The sequence below is a fragment of the Acomys minous genome, assembly GCF_964271855.1.
Source record: "Acomys minous genome assembly, chromosome: 15".
Lineage (NCBI taxonomy): Eukaryota > Metazoa > Chordata > Mammalia > Rodentia > Muridae > Acomys > Acomys minous.
Window position 1 is genome coordinate 16151005 of NC_140497.1, and position 22460 is coordinate 16173464.

Genomic DNA, 22460 nt, shown 5'->3' on the forward strand with positions numbered 1-22460 from the left:
GTTCCTACGGTATCCCAGCACTTGGAAGGCTGAGGCAGGAGGATTCCCATGAACTTGAGGTCCGCCTAGGTTCCACAGTGAATTCAAGACAGCCTGGGCTACGGTGGAAAACCTCACAAATAAACACTAATAAGTTACATTTTCCAGCTGGCCGTGGTGGCCCATGCCTTCAATCCCAGCAGGCGGATCTCTGTGAGTTCGACGCCAGCCTGGTTTACAAAGAGAGTTCCGGGACAGCCAGGGCTATTACACAAAGAAACCCTGTCTAAAAAAACTAAAAACCCAAAACAAAACAAAACAAAAAAGAGTTTTATTTTCCAGTTTGGAAGAAGATGTATCTCAGCAGTAGAGCATATGCCTAGCATACTTGAGGTTTAGCACTGTGAAGAAAGAAGGAGGAAGCCAGGCGTGATGGCGCACGCCTTCAATCCCAGCACTCGGGAGGCAGAGGCGGGCGGATCGCTGTGAGTTCGAGGCCAGCCTGGTCTACAAAGTGAGTCCAGGACAGCCAAGGCTACACAGAGAAACCCTGTCTCGAAAAACCAAAAAAAAAAAAAAAAAGAAAGAAAGAAAGAAGGAGGAGGAAGAGGAAGAGGGGGGAGGAGGGAGAGGGGGAGGGGAGGAGACAGCTTGGTTGGCATGCTGGGACAGCAAGAATGGGAGTGGGCATCACAAAGCCCACCAGCCATGGTGCACTCACGCCTCTGGTGCCCCGTGGGGCCGATGGAAGAGGCAGCCTGGGATGGGCTGATACGGTCAACTCCCTGGTGATCAAATTGTGAACCCTCATTCCAAGGAGGTGTTTGCCTCATGACCCAAGATGCCATGCAAGAGATTCCCCTCGGGCACTCCTACTAATGGAAAGGATAGTCCTCAAGGACAGGAACTCAAGCCAGGATGTAAGAGATGCGCTTTGCGGAAGGGTGGAGTGGACAGGGACAGAGAAGGGTCCGTCTTCACATGCTCTCCGTAAGCGCTTTCTCTTTCAGTAGCCAGCTCCATTGCTGGCTTCTTTTGAGAGAGCAAAGCAAAGAGAAAGCTGGTGGTGTGGGCCTGTAATTTCAACACCAACAAGAAGGGTAAGTGATAGCTCATCAGAGGCCAGCATGGGCTTCATAGCAAGACTGTTTAAATGAACTGAAATAAAGGAAAATGAGAAAGCACCCCTGAGCACTGGGCCAGGACCCCCACCAGGGACTTAGAAAAAGGTCTACAACAGTGAGGTTTGTAAAGAAGTTTGAGATATTTTGGCTTCACAGTAAATTCAACTTGTCTTGTTAAAAGAGAGAGAGAGAGAGAGAGAGAGAGAGAGAGAGAGAGAGAGAGAGAGATACTTGTGGCTCCTGAGTGGGCCAGCTGGCTTCAACTCAGTAAGTGAAAATATTGATTTATTGAGGGAGGGGGATCACGCTGACCTCCTCCATCTTCTCAGAGGAAATGAAAAAAATGTTAGCTGCTGGGAACGAGATAAAACTGTCAAAAGATATCTCCTCCACAGACTGCGAAACGCAAATCCTGGCTCCCTCCCTTCTGTGCCAACTGTAAACACACACATGCAATTTTAATTATTATGACAAAAGGGGAAAAAACTCAAGAATGTTCCTTCAGCATGCCTCCCTTGTGCGTGCTTTTACTTTGCATTTGTAGAAGGCCACCATGCCTCAGCCGCCACATTCATAACTCCTATACAGCTAGGCACGGATTTCCGCAGCAGCTGAGCAGGGCCCATGACTCAGCTCTGACTAGTGGGAAGATGCCTTTGTGCTGGCTAGTTTAGGTTCTGGTCAACTTGACCTAAGGGGAGAGAGAGTCAGCTAGAGAAACGTCAAGTGAGAATCTCCTCCATCAGACTGGCCTGTAGACAAATCTTTGAGGCATCTTCTTGTTTGATGACAAATGTGGCAGGTAGTCCTGGGTTGTATACAAAAGCAGACTGAGCAAGCCCCAGGAAGCAGCATTCCTCTGGGCTTCTGCTGTTGTCCTGCCTCCCACTTTTTCTGCTTCCCACTTTTTTGCTGCCCTGATAGACCTGTAAGCCATCTGGTTTATTTAAACCTTTTCCTCTCCACATTAATTCTGGTGAGCCTTTTATCACAGCAACCGAAACCTAATGCATACCCATTTACTCCTAGCACTCAGGAGGCAGAGGCAGGTGTATCTCTGAGTTCCAGGCCAGCCTGTACCAGAAAAACTCTGTCTCAAAGGGGGGGTGGGGGGGGAGCAGAGAGAGAGAGAGAGACAGAGACAGAGACAGAAACAAAGACTCTCTCTGGCTGCCTTCTGCAGATGGTGACTGACCTCCGTTGTGTGGGTAACTATTGTACTTAGGAGAGAGAGAAGGTAACTAAGAGGACAGGTAAAGAGAGTAGCCAGGCCAACTCCCAGAAGCAGAACAACTCATAGCCCTTGGCAACTGTTCTGTGAGAGACACTTCTGAATCCCACCAGCACAGCCCCGCCCCCACCAGCACAGCCCCGCCCTCAAGAGCACAGCTCCCTCTGAGGCACACCAATGTCTAAGCTCCCAATATGGAGTCCTCAGTCATGAGACAAATGGGCCACCTGGATCCTGATCATCACCCAAACAAGACCGAGATGCACCTATGTCTCTTTTGCATAAGGGAGAGCTCCTGGAAGGAAGCTGTGTCTTCAGAGACTCCTTGACCGACCCAGCAAAGACTGATGGTCTAATTAGAATTTTACTATGCAGAGATTGGGATGTTGCAGGTCTGGGAGCTAACTGCCTTATCTTGGGTTAAATTCCTTGCCCACCTCTCCGTCAGAACTAAAATCTCGCGACAAGTAGATAAAAGACTTTCTGGAATCTATGAATTTAGCAGACCCACCTTTAGCTTCCATCAACCCAACAGCTAAGAATATCGCCGGGGGTGGTGGCACATGCCTTTAATCCCAGCACTCAGGGATGGGGTGGGGTGGGGGGAGGGCAGAGGCAGGTGGATCGCTGTGAGTTCAAGGCCAGCCTGGTCTACAAAGAAGAGTCCAGGACAACCAAGGCTACACAGAGAAACCCTGTCTCAGAGGAAGGAAAAAAAGAAAAAGAAAAAGAAAAGAAAGAAAGAAAAAAAAAAAGCTAAGAATATCATCAGATAGCATCTTGGACCTATAGACATTTCCCCCACCTCGCTGTACACGCCTCTCTGATATGCTCGCCAGGGTGGGACCATGGGAATTTGAGGTAACCTAAATCCATGTCCCCTGGCCATGGTCACACATATATGCTCCAGAATAAACCATATCTTTTTTTCCCTTGAGGTGACAGGAGTCAATTTTAGGTCCCATCGAATGCCAAGACGTATGGATACAGTGGATCTGGGTCCTGATGATCAATATTACTGTCTCCGGGGAGATGCCCTTGAAACAAAATGGCTTTATAAGTCTAAAAAATAATAAATATGAGCATTTGCTCAATTCTACAGGTAAAAGAAAAACTAACCCACATTCTCTAAATTAATCACTGCACTGGTTGGTTTTAACACTGGCTCATGTTAGTGACAATTTCCAGCATTCAGCATAGAAAACATTTTGTTCTTTTTTGTGGTGCTGAGGACTGGACAGTCGAGCATGCCAGGAAGCAGGCCCTCCAACCTCCCGGCCAAGGCCCCACATTTTGTTTTGCTTTTTTTCCAAGACAGACTTTTTCTGTGTGGCCCTCGCTGTCCTGGAACTCACTTTGTAGACCAGGCTGGCCTCAAACTCAGAGATCTGCCTGCTTCTGCCTCCCAAGTGCTGGGATTAAAAGCATGGGCCATCACCACCGCTACCACCACCCACCTGGAAAAAAAAAACTTTTCTATACGCATTTTTTTTCTTTCTTTCTTTTTTTTGTCTTGTTTTGTTTTTTTGTTTTTGTTTTTTGTTTTGTTTTTTGAGACAGGGTTTCTCTGTGTGTATCTCTGGCTATCCTGGACTCCCTTTGTAGACCAGGCTGGCCTCGAACTCACAGGGATCCACCTGCCTCTGCCTCCCGAGTGCTGGGATTAAAGGCGTGCGCCACCATGCACAGCTTTGTTTTGTTTTTATTTGCTTGTTTGTTTGTTTGGTTAGTTTGGTTTGGTTTGGTTTTATTTGGTTTGGTATTTTTAAGACAGGGTTTGTCTCTGGAGCCTTGGCTGTCCTGGAGTCGCTTTTTAGACTGGGCTGGCCTTGAACTCCCAGCGATCCGCCTGCCTCTGCCTCCTGAGTGCTGGGATTAAAGGTGTGCACCACCACGCCTGGCTACACAAATAATGTTCTTATTCCAAAAGTTAATGGTCTCCCCTGCCCCGCAGTGCAGGAAAGCAAACCCAGGACCTTGCACACACTACCTAAGCACTCTTAGCTACATTCCCAGCCCTTGGTCTTTTTGAGACTATGTAGCTCAGGCTAGTTTCAAGTTCAGAGTCTTCCTGACACTATCTCCTGAGTGCTGGGATTATGGGCATGCACCACTACATGGGGCTCAAAAGTATTTTTAAATACCTTAATTGGCTAAGTCAAAATATATACACATGTACATTCATTCGTTCATTTCACAGATTTTACAAATGACGGAACTCTGACAACCTATGCTACATACTGCTGACAGAAACAGACCCCACTTCTATAAGAAAATAAGCACCAATGTAACGTATGAGTTGTATATGAAATGCAATAAATTGACGTTAGCAGCATTTCTCACACAGAACAAATGTGCCCCAAGATGCTGAGTGAAAAAGGGGAGTCCCTGCACTCACGCAGGCTCAGCCAGTCAGCACAAGTCATGGCCCAACTGAGCCTCACTCTCCTTCAAAGGCCCGTGTGTGGGGAAGGTTTGGCCACCAGCCTGTGGCACTACTGAGGGGTGACCTTTAGGGGGTCCTGTCAGAACCTTTAGGTGAGCCTAAGGAGGAAGAACCTGGGATATTGGAGGATGCACTGCAGGGGATGATGGCACCTTGGTCCCTTCTTGTTTCTCTTGCTTCCCAGTTGCCCTGAGGTGAACAGGCCACCATCACCAGGTATTCTGCCAGGATGCCACAGTGGAGCTAACATGGACCACAACTTCTGAAGCCATGAGCCAAATAACCAACTTTCCTCCTTAAAGTCTTAATCCAGCCAGTCAAGAATAAGACCGCTACTGCAAGATAAAGCCAATTTTTAAAGAAAACTTTAATTAAATTCTGCCCAGGTAGATGGGCTCTGGCCTGGTCCATCTCTGGGATCCCAGAAAATGGCTACAAGTCACATTGTTCGGGGCCTTAAAAAGGCAAAACCCACAATTTACCCCATTTTCCATCAAGTCGAATGAGGGGCAAGCAAACAGTCTGATATATTTTTCTGTCCACATACCCCTCACATGTGATCAAGCACAAACAAAGGACAAACAAGAACTTTTTTTTTTAACTGTCTTAACTGTAAACAGAACTCTTAACCTATAACGTGTATTTTTTCCCCTGTTTTTGTTTCACAAAAGTTGTTTTCTGACTGAGGCAGGAGGATTGTCACAAGTTCAAGAGTAGCTTGGGCTACATAGTGAGTTTCAGGAAAACCTGGGCTACAAAAATGAGACTCTGTCTCAAAAAAACAAAACAAAACAAAACAACAACAACAAGTGTTTTTCTGAGGTATTTTGTCTCAGCTGACCAGCACACACATAGCAAGGATCACTGTCTTCACAAAAATGAAAAATGTCAAATCTAGGGACATGCAAATAAAGGAAAGAAAGGAATGGAACATCTTTGCTGTTGATAAACAGTCACTCTAAAGTGACAGTGACACAATTGGATCTGCTCTTATCTTTTCCAAAATACTTTTTTTGTTTTTCGTTTTTTGTTTTTCGAGACAGGGTCTCTCTGTGTTAGCCTTGGCTGTCCTGGACTCACTTTGTAGACCAGGCTGGCCTCGAACTCACAGCGATCCGCCCGCCTCTGCCTCCCGAGTGCTGGGATTAAAGGCGTGAGCCACCACGCCCGGCTCAAAATACTTTTTTATATCTGTAATCAGCTTATCTGTAGTTTTTTCTTGTTATTGTTTGTTTGTTTTGTTTTTCTGAGACAGGGATTCTCTGTGTTCCCTTCCTTGGCTGTCTTGGGTTCCATTTGTAGATCAGGCCGGTCTGGAACTCACAGTGATGCACCTGCCTCTGTCTCCTGAGTGATGGGATTAAAGGTGTGTGCCACCACACTTGTAGTTCCTTTTTTTTGGGGGGGGGGGGTGTTTCGAGACAGGGTCTCTCTGTGTTAGCCATGGCTGTCCTGGACTCGCTTTGTAGACCAGGCTGGCCTCGAACTCACAGCGATCCGCCTGCCTCTGCCTCCGGAGTGCTGGGATTAAAGGCATGCGCCACCACGCCTGCCCTTTTTTTTTTTTTTAATTGTAATCTTCACTTCCCAACAGAAGTCAGCTGGCCACAGGGTCACATCCCATCCACCTGACAATATTGATGCTGAAATGAATAAACAAGAGTTTAAAAACCCTCCTCTTATATACAAGCATGTGTTTATGTGGCAGGAGAGATGGTACAGACACACGTACATGCACATACATGCAAGTGTGCACACACACAAACTTTTACATGTAGGATTTAAATATTCATAGTGTCTCCAGCAAGGCAGTAACTACTGTCCACCCCTTCTGTTTTCATAGTGTTCTGCTTCCCAGACAAGGAAGAGGGGACCAGGATGACGTATGTGCTTCCCAGCAGAGCCAAGCAGTTTCCCCTCTGCTGTGTGAACACACCCGTTGTGTGCTCAACTCGCTCCTCATGGCGGCAGGATGCCTTTATGGATTCTGTTATAAGTGAAACCCTGCCGAACAAATTTATGCAAATATATCTTTTTACATATACATCTTTTTTTATATATATATACACATGTGATTTCTTAGCACACGCTGCTAAAAGTGGGACTGGAGTATCATGTCACACAGATTTTACATTTAATACACTTAGTCAACTGCCCTTGAGAAAGGTTGTACTGCAGCCTGGTCTACAAAGCAAGTCCAGGACAGCCAAGCCTACACAGAGAAAGCCTGTCTCATGAAAACCACCCCCAAAAAAGAAAGAGAAAAGTTGTGCTGAACAGAGGCAGGTTTTTTGTTGTTGTTGTTGTTGTTGTTTTGTTTTTGTTTTTTTTTAAGCACTGAGCCTGGTGGTGGTGGCGGCACACACCTTTAATCCCAGAGGCAGGCGTATGGCTGTGAGTTCGAGGCCAGCTTGGTCTACAAGGTGAGTCCAGGACAGGACAAGGTGACACAGAAACCCTGTCTTGAAAAACCAAATAAATACATAAATAAAAGAATTGCCACGGTCACAGTGTCTCTTCACAGCAACAGGCCATTAACTAAGTGTCTTATCATAGCAACAGAAAAGCAACTAAGACGCAGCACAGTGATTAAATTCCTCTCCTGTCTTTCGACATTACTTTTTCCATCCCTGGACAACTGTCTGGACTCTCTGAAGAGAGGTGCGGTATGGCCAGGGACTCCAGTAACAAACGAATCCACATCTTTAGATGACACTGCATTAGACCGTCTTGTCCCTGGACTTTAGCCAGACCCAAGTTCCATTAATCTTTTAAATCTTTGCTAATGTGTGGAGATGACTTGCCTCTATCAGTGCTTTTATTTGAATACAATTATTTATAAAGCCGAGTGGTCCTGATGCATTTGTTGAACCAGCTTATCTTCCCTTCTTCCCTCCGTCGCTCTGTCTTCTCTGTCATCCCTCTCCCACTGGTCTACTATTTCCTCTTTTGGAAGATGGAGGGTTTGACTCCTTTGCCTTAAATTTGTAGTACTAAAAAGTGATTGCTGGATCACCAGCCCCCAGGACATTAGAAATGCACGGCACTCTAGAGTAGAAAGCCTGGGGTGACCCCCACCATCTGCACTATGGCAGGCCCACGAGAATGATGTCCACTTATTCAGAGGCATCTCTCCCCCCCCCCTTTCTCTCTCTCTCTCCCTCCTTTCCTCCTTCCTTTTCGTGTATAGTTTGAAGCCTTGGGCAAAGAAATGTTTCCATTGGGTGGTGGCTGTGCACGCCTTTAATCCCAGCACTTGGGAGGCAGAGGCAGGCGAATCAATGTGAGTTCGAGGCCAGCCTGGTCTACAAAGAGAGTCCAGGAGAGCCAAGGCCACACAGAGAAACACTGTTTCGAAAACAGACAAACAAACAAACAAATAAATAAAACGAGTTCTCTGTTGGGTGGTGGTGGTGCAAGCTTTTAATACCAGCACTTGGCAGAGGCAGAGGCAGGTGGATCTCTGTGAGTTCAAGGCCAGCCTGGTCTACAAAGCAAGTCCAAGACAGTCAAGTCAAAACCCTGTTTTGGGGAGAAAAGAAAGAAAGAAAGAAAGAAAGAAAGAGAAAATGAGTACCTCATGTTTTCTCTAGGTAACTGCAAAATAACACTTTCTAATTTTTAAAAATATTTTCAGCATACAAAGAAATAGCTTTCACTGTGCCATTTTCATATATGATATCATGTATTTCACTCTAATTTACACCCCAGCTCTCCTCTTTCTGCACCCAACAGTCTCCTTCCAGCCTTCATGACACATGCTCCATTACCCTCTTTCTACTCACGCCCCCCCCCCTGTTGTTTTGAGACAGTGTCTCATTATGTATCCCTATAGCCCTGGCTGGCCTGGAACTTGCAGCCATCCTCCTGCCTCTGCCTCTTGAGTGCCAGGACTACAGGAATGCACCACTACGCCCAGTTTCCCTTTTTATTTTCATATATACACATCAGAGAAGATGATACTTGTCCTGAGTCTAGCTTATGTCATTTAACACAGTAACAGTCACGTTTCCTGCAGATGCCGCCATTTCGTTCTTATTTGCAGATGAGTAAAGTCCTATTGTGCATATAGACAAAGTATAATTATTTTCACCCATTTTTCTGTGGATAGACAGGCTGGCTCTATTTCTTAGCTACTGTGACTAGTACAACAGCTAATATAGGTGTGCAAGCATCTCTGTAGTATGATGACTTAGCTCCTTCAAGTATATACCCAACAGCCAGTTGTATAGCAGTTCTGTTTTCTTTTTCTTGAGGACTGACTGATTTCCGCAGTGGCTGCACACGCCACCTCACCACCAGCAATGACACTTGTTGTCTTGGTGATGGCCATCCTGATTTCAATGAGATGGACTCTCAACGTAGTTCAACTTGTTCCTCTCTGAAAGCTAAGGATGCCGAACAGCTTTTCAAAATATTGATTGGCCGTTTACATTTCTTCCTTTGAGAGCTGCCTTCAGTTCATTGGCTTTTTACTGACTAGAGATCTGGGGGTTGTATTTGATCTGAGTGAGGGCTCTTCATAGACTCTATACATTAATCTCCTATCCGACTTGTAACTCTAAGAGGTTTTTCTTGACTATGCAGCCTGCTGCATGATTTCTTCGCTTTGTAGAAGCCTTTACATCCAGGTGTCCCGTTTGCCAATTCCTGGGATCATTTCCCGTGGGACTGGAGTCTCCTTTTCAGGAAGTCCTTGCTTAGGCCTCTATCCTGAAGAGTTTTGACTATGTTTTCCTCTAGAGGTGTTTGAAGGCTTTTGACACATTCTTGGATTTAATTGTTGTTTAGAGTGAGAGCTATGGATCGACTTTCGTTCTTCCACATGTGGCCGTCATTCTTCCAGCACCATCTGTACAGCTGACAGCATCCAAATCAGAGCCGAAAGCTTTTGTCACGCCAAGTTCAAGAGTTTGGGTTTGGGCCATGGGGAGGTGGCTCAGCGGTTAAGAGCACTGACTGCTCTTCCAGAGGTCCTGAGTTCAATTCCCAGGAACCACATGGTGGCTGACAATCATCTATAATGAGATCTGATGCCCTCTTCTGGCCTGCAGGGGTACAAGCAGGCAGAGCACTGTGTACATAATAAATGTTAAAAAAAAAAAAAAAGAGTTTGGGTCTGACCTGGTGTTTATAGACTGCACATCACTGACTACCTCCTCTTGTCCGTCCACACTGGTCTATCTCCTCAGTAAAACCGTTAAGTCCTCAGCACCACCATCACCCTGAAGGCTCAAGCAGACAGGCTACAGCTATGACAGTCATCTCTGATTTTGTCCTCACAACACAATTTCTCTCCACCCACAATCCACACTTGCTCTGGAACTCCAAGGCTTACGCCCTGGGTCCAGCTCCAACTCTAGTGCAGTGTGTGAGAGTGACTCAGACCTGATGCAAATTTCCTTCTCACCCCTATCTCTTTGTTCCCTTGGCCCCCAAACAATATTTGACCCAGCAAGCATGCAGGACTCCAATCTACCCAACCGTTGCCATTGACGACCTTCCCACATTTCAACTGCTTAGTAGATCAAATCCAGGGCAGGATTCCAGAACAAAGTCAGCATCTCCAGTGTGGGAGATGTGCTAAACAGCACCCGCCTGCACCCTCAGTGGAGAAATGGCCTCATGGAGGAGACAGGGTACCCTGCAGAGATCCCAAGGAAGGAGCTGTGTCTTTGGAGCCTTTTTTTTTTTTAAGATTTACTTATTTATTTATTTATTATTCTGCATATAGTACTCTGCCTGCATGTACACCCACAGGCCAGAAGAGGGCATCAGATCACATTTTAGATGGTTGTGAGCCACCATGTGGTTGCTGGGAACTGAACTCAGGACCTCTGAGCAGTCAGTGCCCTTAACTGCTGAGTCATCTCTCCAGCCCCATCTTTGGAGCCTTATATGTACAAACCTGACCCTGCGCTGATTTAGTCAGCAAAGTGAGTTGTTTTTGTTGTTGTTGTTGTTGTTGTTTTTCATTAGTCCCTAGCTCTGAACTTATTTAATCCCATTATTTCAGATGCTAGGCTAAATCTCTAATAATAACCACCGGTGGAGACATCTTCCAGGTTAGTGGTGCCAGGAATACATGCACAGATGGTGTGAACCATTCCTCAGCCTCATCCCGCGGCTCCTGGGACATCTATGTGCCTCACTGACTTCCAGAATTCACTCCTCCCGGCCGATACAAGGACCAAACGTGAAGAATCCTCCTAATTCTTCCTTTTTTTCCTTTGGTTTTTCGAGACAGGGTTTCTTTGTGTAGCCTTGGCTGTCCTACACTCACTTTGTAGACCAGGCTGGCCTTGAACTCACAGCGATCCACCTGCCTCTGCCTCCCAAGTGCTGAGATTAAAGGCGTGCGCCACCACACCCGGCTCAATCCTTCCTTCTTTGCTGGAGTTTTTCTCTGCTTCCATTAAAGTTCTGTTTTTTGTCCCCCAGGCAAGATACTCAGAATCTTTTCATCATCTGCACTCACGCCTCAATTAAGGTCAACCATTCAAAACCTCCCATCAAGTGGCTTTTGGGGTTGGACCGGGCACCCCGAGGGAGCTGATTGTTCTGAAGCTGACGTGGGAAGCAGGCATTCAGACAGAGGAGTGCAAAGGACTGATTTCTGTATAACTCAAGGCTCCGAAAGTGGAGGAACCTCAACTATGTCCAAAAAAGGAAGCAACATGACTCAGCTTCCTCAGGGGGCTTGCCGCTGTGTGAGGGGGAGCAGAGTAGCTGAGGGGGAGGAGGAGGGAGCAGCGAGGGAAAATCCGGTGGCAGCAACAATGCAGGCAGTGAAATCCTTACCCCGGCAACAACCTTCAGAAGACAGGGAAGCGGGACTTCAAAAAAAATCCCTCTCTAATGGAAAAGGACCTGAGAAATCGTGGCCGGGATACTGTCATCTAGAGTATTTATACAGAAACAAGACAGCTCCAGTGGGGCTCTGCGGTCTGACAGGCCAAGGCACAGCTTTCTGATATCTCTATGTGTGAAATTGTCTTTTTCACACATAGAGATATAAATCTTTTTGGAAGATTTATAGGAAAGTCGGGGAGGGCAGTACAGGGCATGTGTGGGCATGTGTACACACACACACACACACACACACACACACACCTTCCCTTTTACATAGTATTATAGAATCACAGCTACACAACATACCTTAAACTCCCTACAAATAATTCCACGTACATTTCATGTATATACACCACAATTATACCCAGCCACACCTACACACGCCTCCCCCATACAGTCACATAGATATGCATGCCATAAAGTTACCCACACTCCAAACTCACACATGCATAAACATCCCCACACAAGCCACTCCCCAAGACCCCAAGTACCCCTCACCCACTCACACGCATACCATGGGCACCCCTCAAGCACACTGGTCCTGATAGAGGAGGACGGACTCAAAGTAGGCAATTATCAAAGGCAAGAAAACATTTACTTAAAAGAAAAATAAAATAAAATAAAAACATAAAACTAGGGGCTGGAGAGATGGCTCAGAGGTTAAGAGCCCTGGCTGCTCTTCCAGAGGTCCTGAGTTCAATTCCCAGCAATCACATGGTGGCTCACGACCATCTGTAATGAGATCTGGTGCCCTCTTCTGACATGCAGGCAGAACACTGCATACATAATAAATAATTAAAAATCAAAACCAAAAACTATAAACTAAGACAAAAGAAAAACATAAGGATAAACTAAAAATGTATTTTTAAAATGGTTGGAAGAAGAGCCAGGTGTGGAAGCTCATGCCTTTAATCCCAGCACTTGGGAGGCAGAGGCAGGTGGATCATTGTGAGTTCGAGGCCAGTCTGGTCTACAAAGTGAGTCCAGGACAGCCAAGGCTACACAGAGAAATCCTGTCTCAAAAAACAAAAACAAAAATAAAACAAAACAAAACAAAAATCCAAAAAAAAGGGTGGAAGGGACAGCCAATTGGATTTGATTTGTAGACTAGGCTGGCCTTGACCTCACAAAGATCTACCTGCCTCTGCCTCCCAGAATGCTGTGATTAAAAGCATGGGCCACCACACTCAGTTCTGATAAATGTAATTTTAAAAGAGAATATCTTTGAACTTGCATTTCTTTTCTTTTCTTTTCTTTTTTTTTTTTTTTTTTTTGGTTTTTTGAGACAGGGTTTCTTTGTGTAGCCTTGGCTGTCCTGGACTCCCTTTGTAGACGAGGCTGGCTTCGAACTCACAGCGATCCACCACCACCACCCAGCTCTTTTTTCTTTTCTTAAGTGTTTCAAGATAGGGTTTCTCTGTGTAGCTTTGGCTGTCCTGGACTCTCTTTTAGACCAGGTTGGTCTCAAACTCACAGCAGCTGGCCTGCCTTTGCCTCCCAAGTGCTGGGATTACAGGCATGTGCCACCATGCCTGGCTTAAACTTGCATTTCTATAAATACAAAAACAAAAAACAAACAAACAAACAAAAGGCTCTATGGTTCCCCTCTGCATCTAATAAAGGTGTTTACACTGCATTTTGGACAGTGAATGCATGGATACCAATTAACAACTCATGAAGAACAAATTCTAATTCCCAGAAATGACAAAACAAACAACTTTCTGAACCTTGAGGTTTGAGGCTAAACAAACAAGGAAGGGAACAAGCCACCAAAAACTTCAGCTCTGCCACACACAAAGCCAAAAGCAGAGGCTAAGCTTCCCTGACCGGGAATCGAACCCGGGCCGCGGCGGTGAGAGCGCCGAATCCTAACCACTAGACCACCAGGGAGCGCCTGTTGTCAGTGTTTATTCTACGCACCAACGTAGACAGCCGACTAGTCGGCTCATCTCAGGCCAACCTATCGGGAAAACTAAGTGTACGGTAGCTGGCTCCCCCTCGTGGCAACACTGGAAAACAACACCTACCTTCTCTGGCAAGAGGTAGGGAGTAGAGAAATGAGGGACCCCTCGGGTCTTACAGACGGCAGATAAACTCACTCAGTCTCTCTTCCCTGTCACTGCTATATGTTCCCAAAATTTGGGCACATTTCTTAGTTCTAATCTTGTCCTCAAGAGAACACGCCAGCTTCCATTTCAAATATTAACTTGTAAATGTGGCCCCTGATAATTAGGACTCGACTTGTGCTCGCTTGTGTTCTGGCTCTGTACTAAGTTTGAATGCTAAAAGGTCAGTGGGCTACAGGCTTGGCCAACAAGAAGACATCCCTAGAAAGTGCCTGAATCTTTATTGGTGGGTTTGGTGGGAAGTTGTGGAAAGACGTTCGAGGGGATTTGTAAGTCTTGGCTTTTTCCTCTTCTGCTCTGCTACACACTGGCACCAGGATGCGATGCCCCTTTACCCGCCCAAAGCTATGCGCCAGCACCCCCCAGAACTGTGAGAATAAACTTTTCACTTAATAAATTGATTATCTCAAGTATTTTTTCATTAGAGACAGAGGCTAACATACACAGATTTGCATACATGAAGTACCACAACTTGAGAGGAAAAAAATTAGTGCTTGTTTTAGGGATGGTGTGTTGCTGGGGATCCAGTCTGAAGGCTGTGAGTAAACTATTGTTCTTTTCAGATATGGTCTCTCTCCCTTCCCCCTCCTCCAGCCCGCCCGCGCGCATGCGTGTCCCTCGATGGCCTGGAATTTGCTATGTAAACCAGATTGGCCTCAAACTTATATCCACCTGCCTCTGGGTCCTGGGTTCTGGGATTAAAGGCATCACAACCAGCTTAAGTAAACTCTCAAGTTTTATCAAAAGTCCCAGCACTTGGGAAGCAGAGGCAAGTAGATCTCTGTGAGTTTGAGGCCAGCCCGGTCTACATATTAAGTTCCAGAACAGCCAGGACTATGTAGCCAGACTCTGTCTCCAAAACAAAACAAAAACAAAAACAAAAACAAATTCAAACAAAAGAGCCGTCTGTGGTCAAGCAGATAAAATATACTTAAAAAGACAATCCCAATCATCCCACTTTCCTATCTTGCCCAAACTTACCTCACTTGGTTATCTCAAACCTCTATTTAAGAACAGTTTTGACGTAGTCATAGAAACATAACGTTTTGCACTTGTTAGAAAAGCAAGATGCACAGACCAAAAAAAAATTTTTTTTGTTTTGTTCTTGTTTTTTAACAAAGAAAGCCACAAGAGGCACTCTTTCTGCTCTGTGTGTAAATGTAATCCAATATGGTATTTATCTATAAACCAAGTTGGACAATGTTTTATCACACATTTCCTTTCCTGACACTACATTAGCACTACATAGCCCTAAACTTATATCATCTTAGGAGGCACACAGAACCTGGTTAATGAGCCCCGACTACAAACATCTGGCTCAACCAGATTCTCTACACCTGAATCCCAGCTTCCCATCTATGACTCTATGGCCTAGTTTGTGAATTTTTCCAAGCCTTAGTTTTTTGGTTTTTGGTTTTTTTTTTTTTTTTTGGTTTTTTGAGACAGGGTCTCTCTGTGTAGCCTTGGCTGTCCTGGACTCACTTTGTAGACAAGGCTGGCCTTGAACTCACAGCGATCCACCAGCCTCTGCCTCCCAAGTTCCCAAGTGCTGGGATTAAAGGCGTGCGCCACCACGCCCGGCAAGCCTTAGTTTCTTTATGTGTAAAATAAAGACAATTCTATCTGCTTCGCAGGTCTACAAGAAGATCACATCAGATAATATCTCTGTCTCTCCTGTTATATGTCATGTATGTCATTTTTATGTTGAAATGTCTATAAGAATACTATCAGAGTATCAAGAAAATTTTTTGTTTTTCTTTTTGGTTTTTTGAGACAAGATTTCTTTGTGTAGCCCTGGCTGTCCTGGACTCACTTTGTAGACCAGGCTGGCCTCGAACTCACAGAGAGCCGCCTGCCTGAGGCTCCCGAATGCTGAGATTAAAGGCGTGCACCACCACCACTCAGCCTGTATCAAGACTTTTTTAATCCAAATAAGTCTTCAGAGCTATTGCTGTACATGACGGTGCCTTTGGCAAGCCCTGAGAGCTCTCACCCTGACTGGCGCCATTAGAATTTTCTAGAAATGTGAAGTAGAAGATGGATGCATGAGTTTTCTCAGAAACAGAACTATCCTGCAGTAAGAAAGCAGACTCAGCCTGGAGGTGGTGACGCATACCTTTAATCCCAGCACTAAAGAGGCAGAGGCAGGTGGATCTCTAAGTGAGAGGTCAGCCTGGTCTGCAGAGTGAGTTCCAAGACAGCCAGGGCCACATAGAGAAACTGTCTTAAAACCTCCTCCCTAAAAACAAACAAACAAACATAGACAAAACTCAATGTTTTTTTTTTTTCTGAAACACTCTGCTGTTAACTGGCAAAGCACATGTTTGCATTTAAGCCCTGCTATGAAGTAGAACGTCGTGGGGGTGATGGGCTGTCTGATTGAGTCGTGAGCATGTCCAAGATCCAGGACAAGTAAAGCCACTCCTGCACCCATGGACTAGTGCGCCTGTTACCAGAGCTGGTTCACTATCACCTATCTCCCGCATGCACTCCTGTGCCACTTGATGTCAGCTTTCCTGTGCACGCTGGGACTCTGCAGAGTACCTAAGAAGGACGTGACCAGGCACAGCTTGATCCTGAACTTTCCACTCTTTAGAACTGTGAGCTGAGCCGGGTGTGGTGGTGCACGCCTTTATTCCCAGCACTAGGGAGGCAGAGGCAGGCGGATCGCTGTGAGTTCGAGGCCAGCCTGGTCTACAAAGTGAGTCCAGGACAGCCAAGGCTACATAGAGAAACCCTGTCTCAAAAAAAACCAAAAAAAAAAAAAAAAAAAGAACTGTGAGCTGAGTAAACCTTTTCCCTGTGCAAATTAACCAGCCACAAATACTGGGTTAAGGCAACAGGAAACAGACTGAGATGACTCCCAGGTCTTAGAAAGCTAAATGTAAATTTCTTCACCTACCATTGTTATTGATAGCATCTGCAGCAGATCTAGCATAAGACTAATCAAGGAGAAACTGTACCATACATAAGCCCAAAACACATCTAACAACCACATTCAAGGTGTCCTTACCAGCAAGACTTCTGAGAAATAAACGCCACATGTGGTACTCCCACAGGGAGAAGTCTCCAACATTACCAAGTCTTCCTGTGCAAAAGAGCAGAAGATGACAGGAGAGCATAGCGACTTCTTGTCTGCCTTTCCTGGTGGGAGCCTGCTAGCACCTTGTGTCCAAACACTAAAGGCTACTGTGTGAAAAAGCCTCGGATGAGAAGGCACGTGGGAGGGCAGAGAGCACCAGAAGATCCGCTGTTGCTGCTTTGCAGAGGGAGTGACATCTTTATGATGGATTAGGTTGGCGTAATGTGCACAAGGAAGGCCTCAGGTCCTCTCCCGTCCTCAATGTCACCTCCTCCGTTCTCACCCCTAGCCTTCAACAAACAGTACAGAGGAGCATGCGGACCATATATAGATTTAGAAAGGCTTTCCTAGGTGTGTGTAAATTCCCACACAATATAACGTTCACAGTGCTTAGCCATAAGAGAGCAGCTGACTGAAGAAAAACACACACACACACACAAAACAAAATAAAAATTAAGAGGTTGCTGAAGTGGTACAGCTCAGTTGAGAGATTTCCTGAGTGGCAAACATTAGGCTCTGGGTTCAAACCCCAGCACTGTGCACATCTGTAATCCCAGCACTGGTGAGCCTGGGGCGGGCATTTCCCAAAGTCCTAAAGCAGGCAGGGAAGGAGTGTAACAGGAATTCCTCAATGAGGTCTGCCTGACCCTGCAGCTGTGCTCTCTCAATCCTCAAAACCCCGTGGAAGGAAGGAAGGAAGGAAGGAAGGAAGGAAGGACGGAAGGAAGGAAGGAATTCCTCTAGCTTTTTGTTTGTTTTTATTTTTAAAGTTTTAAGGGTTTCTTTGTATCCCTGGCTGTCCTGGAACTAGCTCTGTAGACCAGGCTGGCCTCAAAACCAGAGATCTGGGCTGGAGAGATGGCTCAGAGGTTAGGAGCACCGCCTGCTCTTCCAATGGTCCTGAGTTCAATTCCTAGCAACCACATGGTGGCTCACAACTGTAATGTGATCTGATGTGCTCTTCTAGTGTGCAGGTGTATATGGAGGCAGAACACTGTATAAGAATAATAAATAAATCAATAAAAAAAACTTAAAAAAAAACAAACAAACCAGAGATCTGCCTGTGCCTGCTTCTGCCTCACAAGTGCTAGGATAAAAGTGTGCACCTGCTTGCACATCTGTGCACTCACTATGTGCATGCCTGATGCTTTTAGAAAGCCAAAGATGGCATCAGTTCTCAGCCTGGAGTTACAGTTATGGACAACAGTGTGTGGGGACCCTGGGAACCACGCCTGGAGTATTATCAGTTAATCAGTGCTCTTAACCACTGAACCATCTCTTCAGTCTCTAGCCTTTTACCCAAGCCAGCTGTCTGTTCCCTTGGGCTCAGAGAAGGCTGGCGGCTAAACTTTTAAATACTGATGAATTTGACCTTAAACCAGACGTTTGTTTCCATGGACTTCTATGCTTCCTTGCGTTTCTCAGCAGAGTTCCTGTAAAAAGCTTTATTTGGCTCCTTTTAACATATGGGTAAAGTCTTCTGAAATACAAACTATGAACATTCTCAAAGACAATTTCTCCCTCAAAAGAAAATGCCCCTGAGTGCATTAGTCATGTGACTTTCATGTAATTTTTTTTTTTTAAGCAACAATAGACTTCAAAAATGCCACCATCTAAGGAGGGACTTCCTTGAGATCAACGTTATCCGGGCAGCCACACGTCCGACAGGAAGCCTGCAAGGAACGATGTGAACACTGAGTCCTCGCTCTCTTGGAGACCCTGGAGAGACTTGTGTCATGTGTTGCTACTCAGAAGCACTTGGGTAACAAGAACAGCTTTTGGTTTTGCAGATCCAGAATCTCATCTTTCTAAAGATTTTGTTGTTTTTGTCTGTTCCCGCCCCCACTCCCCCAGACAGGGTTTTGTGTGTGTGTGTGTGTGTGTGTCTGTGTGTGTGTGTGTCTGTGTGTCTGTGTGTGTGTGTGTAACCCTGGCTGCCCTGGAACTCTGTAGACCAGGCTGGGCTCGAACTCACAGACATCTGCTCACCTGTTTCTCAAGTGCTGGGACTAAAGGTTTGAGCTACTGAGCCCAGCTTTCTGTTTTCTTCTTCTTCTTCTCCTTCTTCTTCTTCTTCTTCTTCTTCTTCTTCTTCTTCTTCTTCTTCTTCTTCTTCTTCTTCTTCTTCTTTTTAGTTTTTTGAGACAGGATTTCTCTGTGTTATCTTGGCAGTTCTCAGCTCGCTTTGTAGACCGGGCTGGCCTCAAACTCACAGTGATGCACCTGCCTCTGCCTCCCAAGTGCTGGGATTACAGGCGTGCTTCTGAATTGAAGTGAAGAGAGGCTGTACTCCTAAGTAAAGGCCAAGGACAGCCCATCCCCCTATAGGCTGATTTTAGGCAAGCTTTGCCAAACACAGAAGGTACATGAAGGACCTCCAGGGGAGGAGGAGGAGGAGGGCGTCGTGGAGAGAACACCTGAGACACAGACAATTTAACAACTAATGACTTAAGGACCAGCAGCTGAACCCACGTGCGCCTTCATTACTCCGAGAGCTGCCTCTGAATAGTTTTACTGTTTCCATTCAAACTATGCAGTAGACCTGGCTGCAGCTCGCCAAGGTCATTCAGCCTTCATCCTCGGCTGGCAGAATAAACTGTATGCTCACAGACAGAATAGTTCACAGTGATGATTCACACAATCTCCTATCAACCTCAGAACAGCCTATGAAGTGTAAAAAAGTTCCCCAGTGGTCAAGAAGCAGGCCCCAGAATGAGAGAGAGGCAGAGCTATTTCCGACGTCACACATCTCTCCTACTTATTTTATGTATATGAGTGTTTTGCCGGCATGTTTTATATATACCACATTCGTGCCTGGTGGCCAAAGAAGTCAGAAGATGTCAGATCCCTGGAGTGATGGATGGTTCTGAGCCACCATGTAGGTGTTGGGAATTGAACGCAGGTCTGCTGCGAGAGCAAGGAGTGCTCCTGACCGCTGAACTATCTCTGCAGCCTCCTATGTTTGTCTTTTCTTTCTCTCTTTTTTTTTTGGGGGGGGGGTTGTATGTTTGTTAGTTTGTTTTGTTTTGTTTTGTTTTCTTGAGACAGAGTTTCTCTGCATAGCTTTTGCTGTCCTGAAACTCCATCTGTAGAGCAGGCTCACCTTGAACTCAGAGATCCTCCTGCCTCTGTAAAAGTGTGTGCCACCAGACCCAGCAGAGATTAGATTATGAATTTAAACTTAATAAAGTTTAATAAGTAATTATTAATTTTTTAAACAAATCTTACACACTCAGTGGTCTCAGTTATCCTTTCTCTTTTGGTTTTTCGAGACAGGGTCTCTCTGTGTAACTGCTCTGGCTGTTCTGGGACTTGCTCTGTAGTCCAGACTGGCCTCGCATTCACAGAGATCCACCTGCCTCTGCCTCCCAAGTGCTGGGATTAAAGGCGTGCGCCACCACCGCCCAGCCTTCAGTTATCCTTTTTATTAACAAATTGCTCCAACTACCTTTAGATTTGTAATCATATGTAAATATTAGGAGTTACGGAGCAAGTGACATATGGTAAAGAAAGTTATCTGTTACCAAGCTTGATGACCTGAGTTCCACTCCCAGAATTCTCTCTGAGGAAAGAGAGCTGGCCTCCACTTGTGGGCCCTGACACTAAATAAAAAATAATAAAGTTTTTAAAATAGTAGGAAGTAAAAATAATGTATTTGGATTCTGGGAGGCTGTTTTGCATTGAAAAGATGATTTTTTTTTTAAAGGAAAGAAAAAAGGAAGAAAAAGCCTTACCATGTGCCACAGTATCTATCTCTCTGAAATTAGGGTTGAAGTTTTCTGGAAATGAGGAGCCATCTCCAGCCCGCGCTTGCATGAACACTCACACACAGACACACACACACACACACACACACACACACACACACACACACACACACACACACACACACACACACACAGAGTTTGAACTGTTCGACCAGTTTCTCAAGTCTTTATCAGCGCGCGCCCCTTCTCCCCAACGCACCGCCAACTTTCACCACGTCCCGCACCAAGTTTCCTGCTGCCTCCTAACAGTACTTGGTGTCCCCAGCTGTCGCTGTCCCGAAACAAAGCACTTACTGCAGCTACAATGCTGCCCTTCTCTGAGGTCATCGCAAAACTCAGCGCAAACAAGAGGGAATTCTTGAGAGAGCCACAGCGCTACATTCCCATGCCTGGACCCCGCAGGCCCGGGCGGCGAGCACCCCCCCCCCCCCGCCCCAACCCTGTCCCGCGCCGGTCCCCTTCCCGAGTCCCCTGGCCCACGCCCTGCGCTGACTCACGGGGCGTCCGCTGCTGTCGGGGGCGTCTCCCACGCGAGCCCAGGGCCGCGACCCTGGGAGTGCGAGCCACCCATCACGGCCAGCCCACGGGTGACCTCGGCGGGAGGCGGCGGGAGGAAGGGCCAGAAGCGGGGCGGGGCCGCAGCCACCTCCCGCCCGCCCACCCGCCCGGGCTGCGACCGGAGCTTGGGGAACCCTACTTCTGCCACCACGCTCATCCTAACTCTCTGGGTGACCCTTTCTGAGTCTTGCTTTCTTCATCTGTAAAATAAGGGAGTACGTTCATCGCTAAATGGGCACTTTGCCTCTACTGACCAAAGAGTGAAACCTTTCCCAAATCATAAGAGAGTAGAAGACACCCCTTTAAATCTCAGCACTTGGGAGGCAGAGTCAGGTGGATCTCTATGAGTTCGAGGCCAGTCTGATCTACATAGTGAGATCCAGGACAGCCAAAGCTATAGAGAGAGACTCTGTCTCAAAAACAAAAAAACAAACAAACAAACAACAACAACAAAACAAAACTGAAAGAGGAGAAAATGTCTGAGATCCCATCCACCTTCCCCTCAGATTTGTTTTCAGACGCGCTCCGGCACACATACACACATACACACATATCCCCCCCACCCGTCGTTCCCCCCACCCCACCCCCAGCAAGCTGCGATGGCTTTTTACCTGGCACACTGGAAAGCCTTTTTCTGCTCATGCCTGTTCATCTTCCCATCCTAATTCAATCAAATTCCATCACATCATTCTGAATCCTGACAACATACCCTTTTTGTGTTTCCCCTCCCTAGGGCGCAAGTTCCACGAAGGCAGCAGCGGGTGAACTGCTTAGTTTCTTGTGGCACCTGCTGGCCGAGAATGATCTCGAATTCTTAATCATTGTGCTCCACTTCCCATGCTGTAAAAAAAATTCAGATTCGTCACAGGTTGTCTGGAGCAGCGGCGAGGGGGCTGAGGCACCCTGACCAAGCAGGCACTACCCTGAACCGAGCCAAGGCGTGGGATTCTGCTCCAGAGTCTGGGAAAGTCTGTAGTCGCAGCGAGGCCTTCCAAGGGAAATAGGAGGGGCAGGGCAGGCAGAGGGCAGGAACCAGAAACTTTCCTTCTCTGGATAGATAAGATGGGCCGTGGGACGTTCTGCTTCTGTTAGTGCAGAAACGCACAGGGAAATGGTTTGAAAGGAAAAGACGGGCCTGAGAGTATAGCGCAGTATCAGAACACTTGAGTATATTTAAAACCATCTTTGATCCTCAGCACGGAAGAAGGAGGATAAATAAATAAATAAATAAATAAATAAATAAATAAATAAATAAATGGCTAGCACATAAGGAATCTGCTGTGTGGCAGAGTCAT

At 46.2% G+C, this 22460-nt stretch overlaps 1 protein-coding gene across 5 annotated transcripts in view; it reads right to left on the bottom strand.

Moving 5' to 3' along the window:
• Nucleotides 1-21832, bottom strand: part of TACC1 (transforming acidic coiled-coil containing protein 1) — an 86844-nt gene extending 65012 nt beyond the window's left edge. For 3 of the 5 annotated variants that reach the window (XM_084760296.1, XM_084760294.1, XM_084760292.1), the window contains exon 1: nucleotides 21105-21212. In XM_084760296.1, the coding sequence (XP_084616422.1) occupies nucleotides 21105-21178 (74 nt within the window). In that variant the 5' untranslated portion in view covers nucleotides 21179-21212. Of the gene's footprint in view, nucleotides 1-21104; nucleotides 21213-21776 lie in introns of those variants that run through there. The other 2 variants (XM_084760297.1, XM_084760293.1) reach the window with 1 other exon arrangement.
• Nucleotides 21833-22460: the final 628 nt, after the last annotated feature.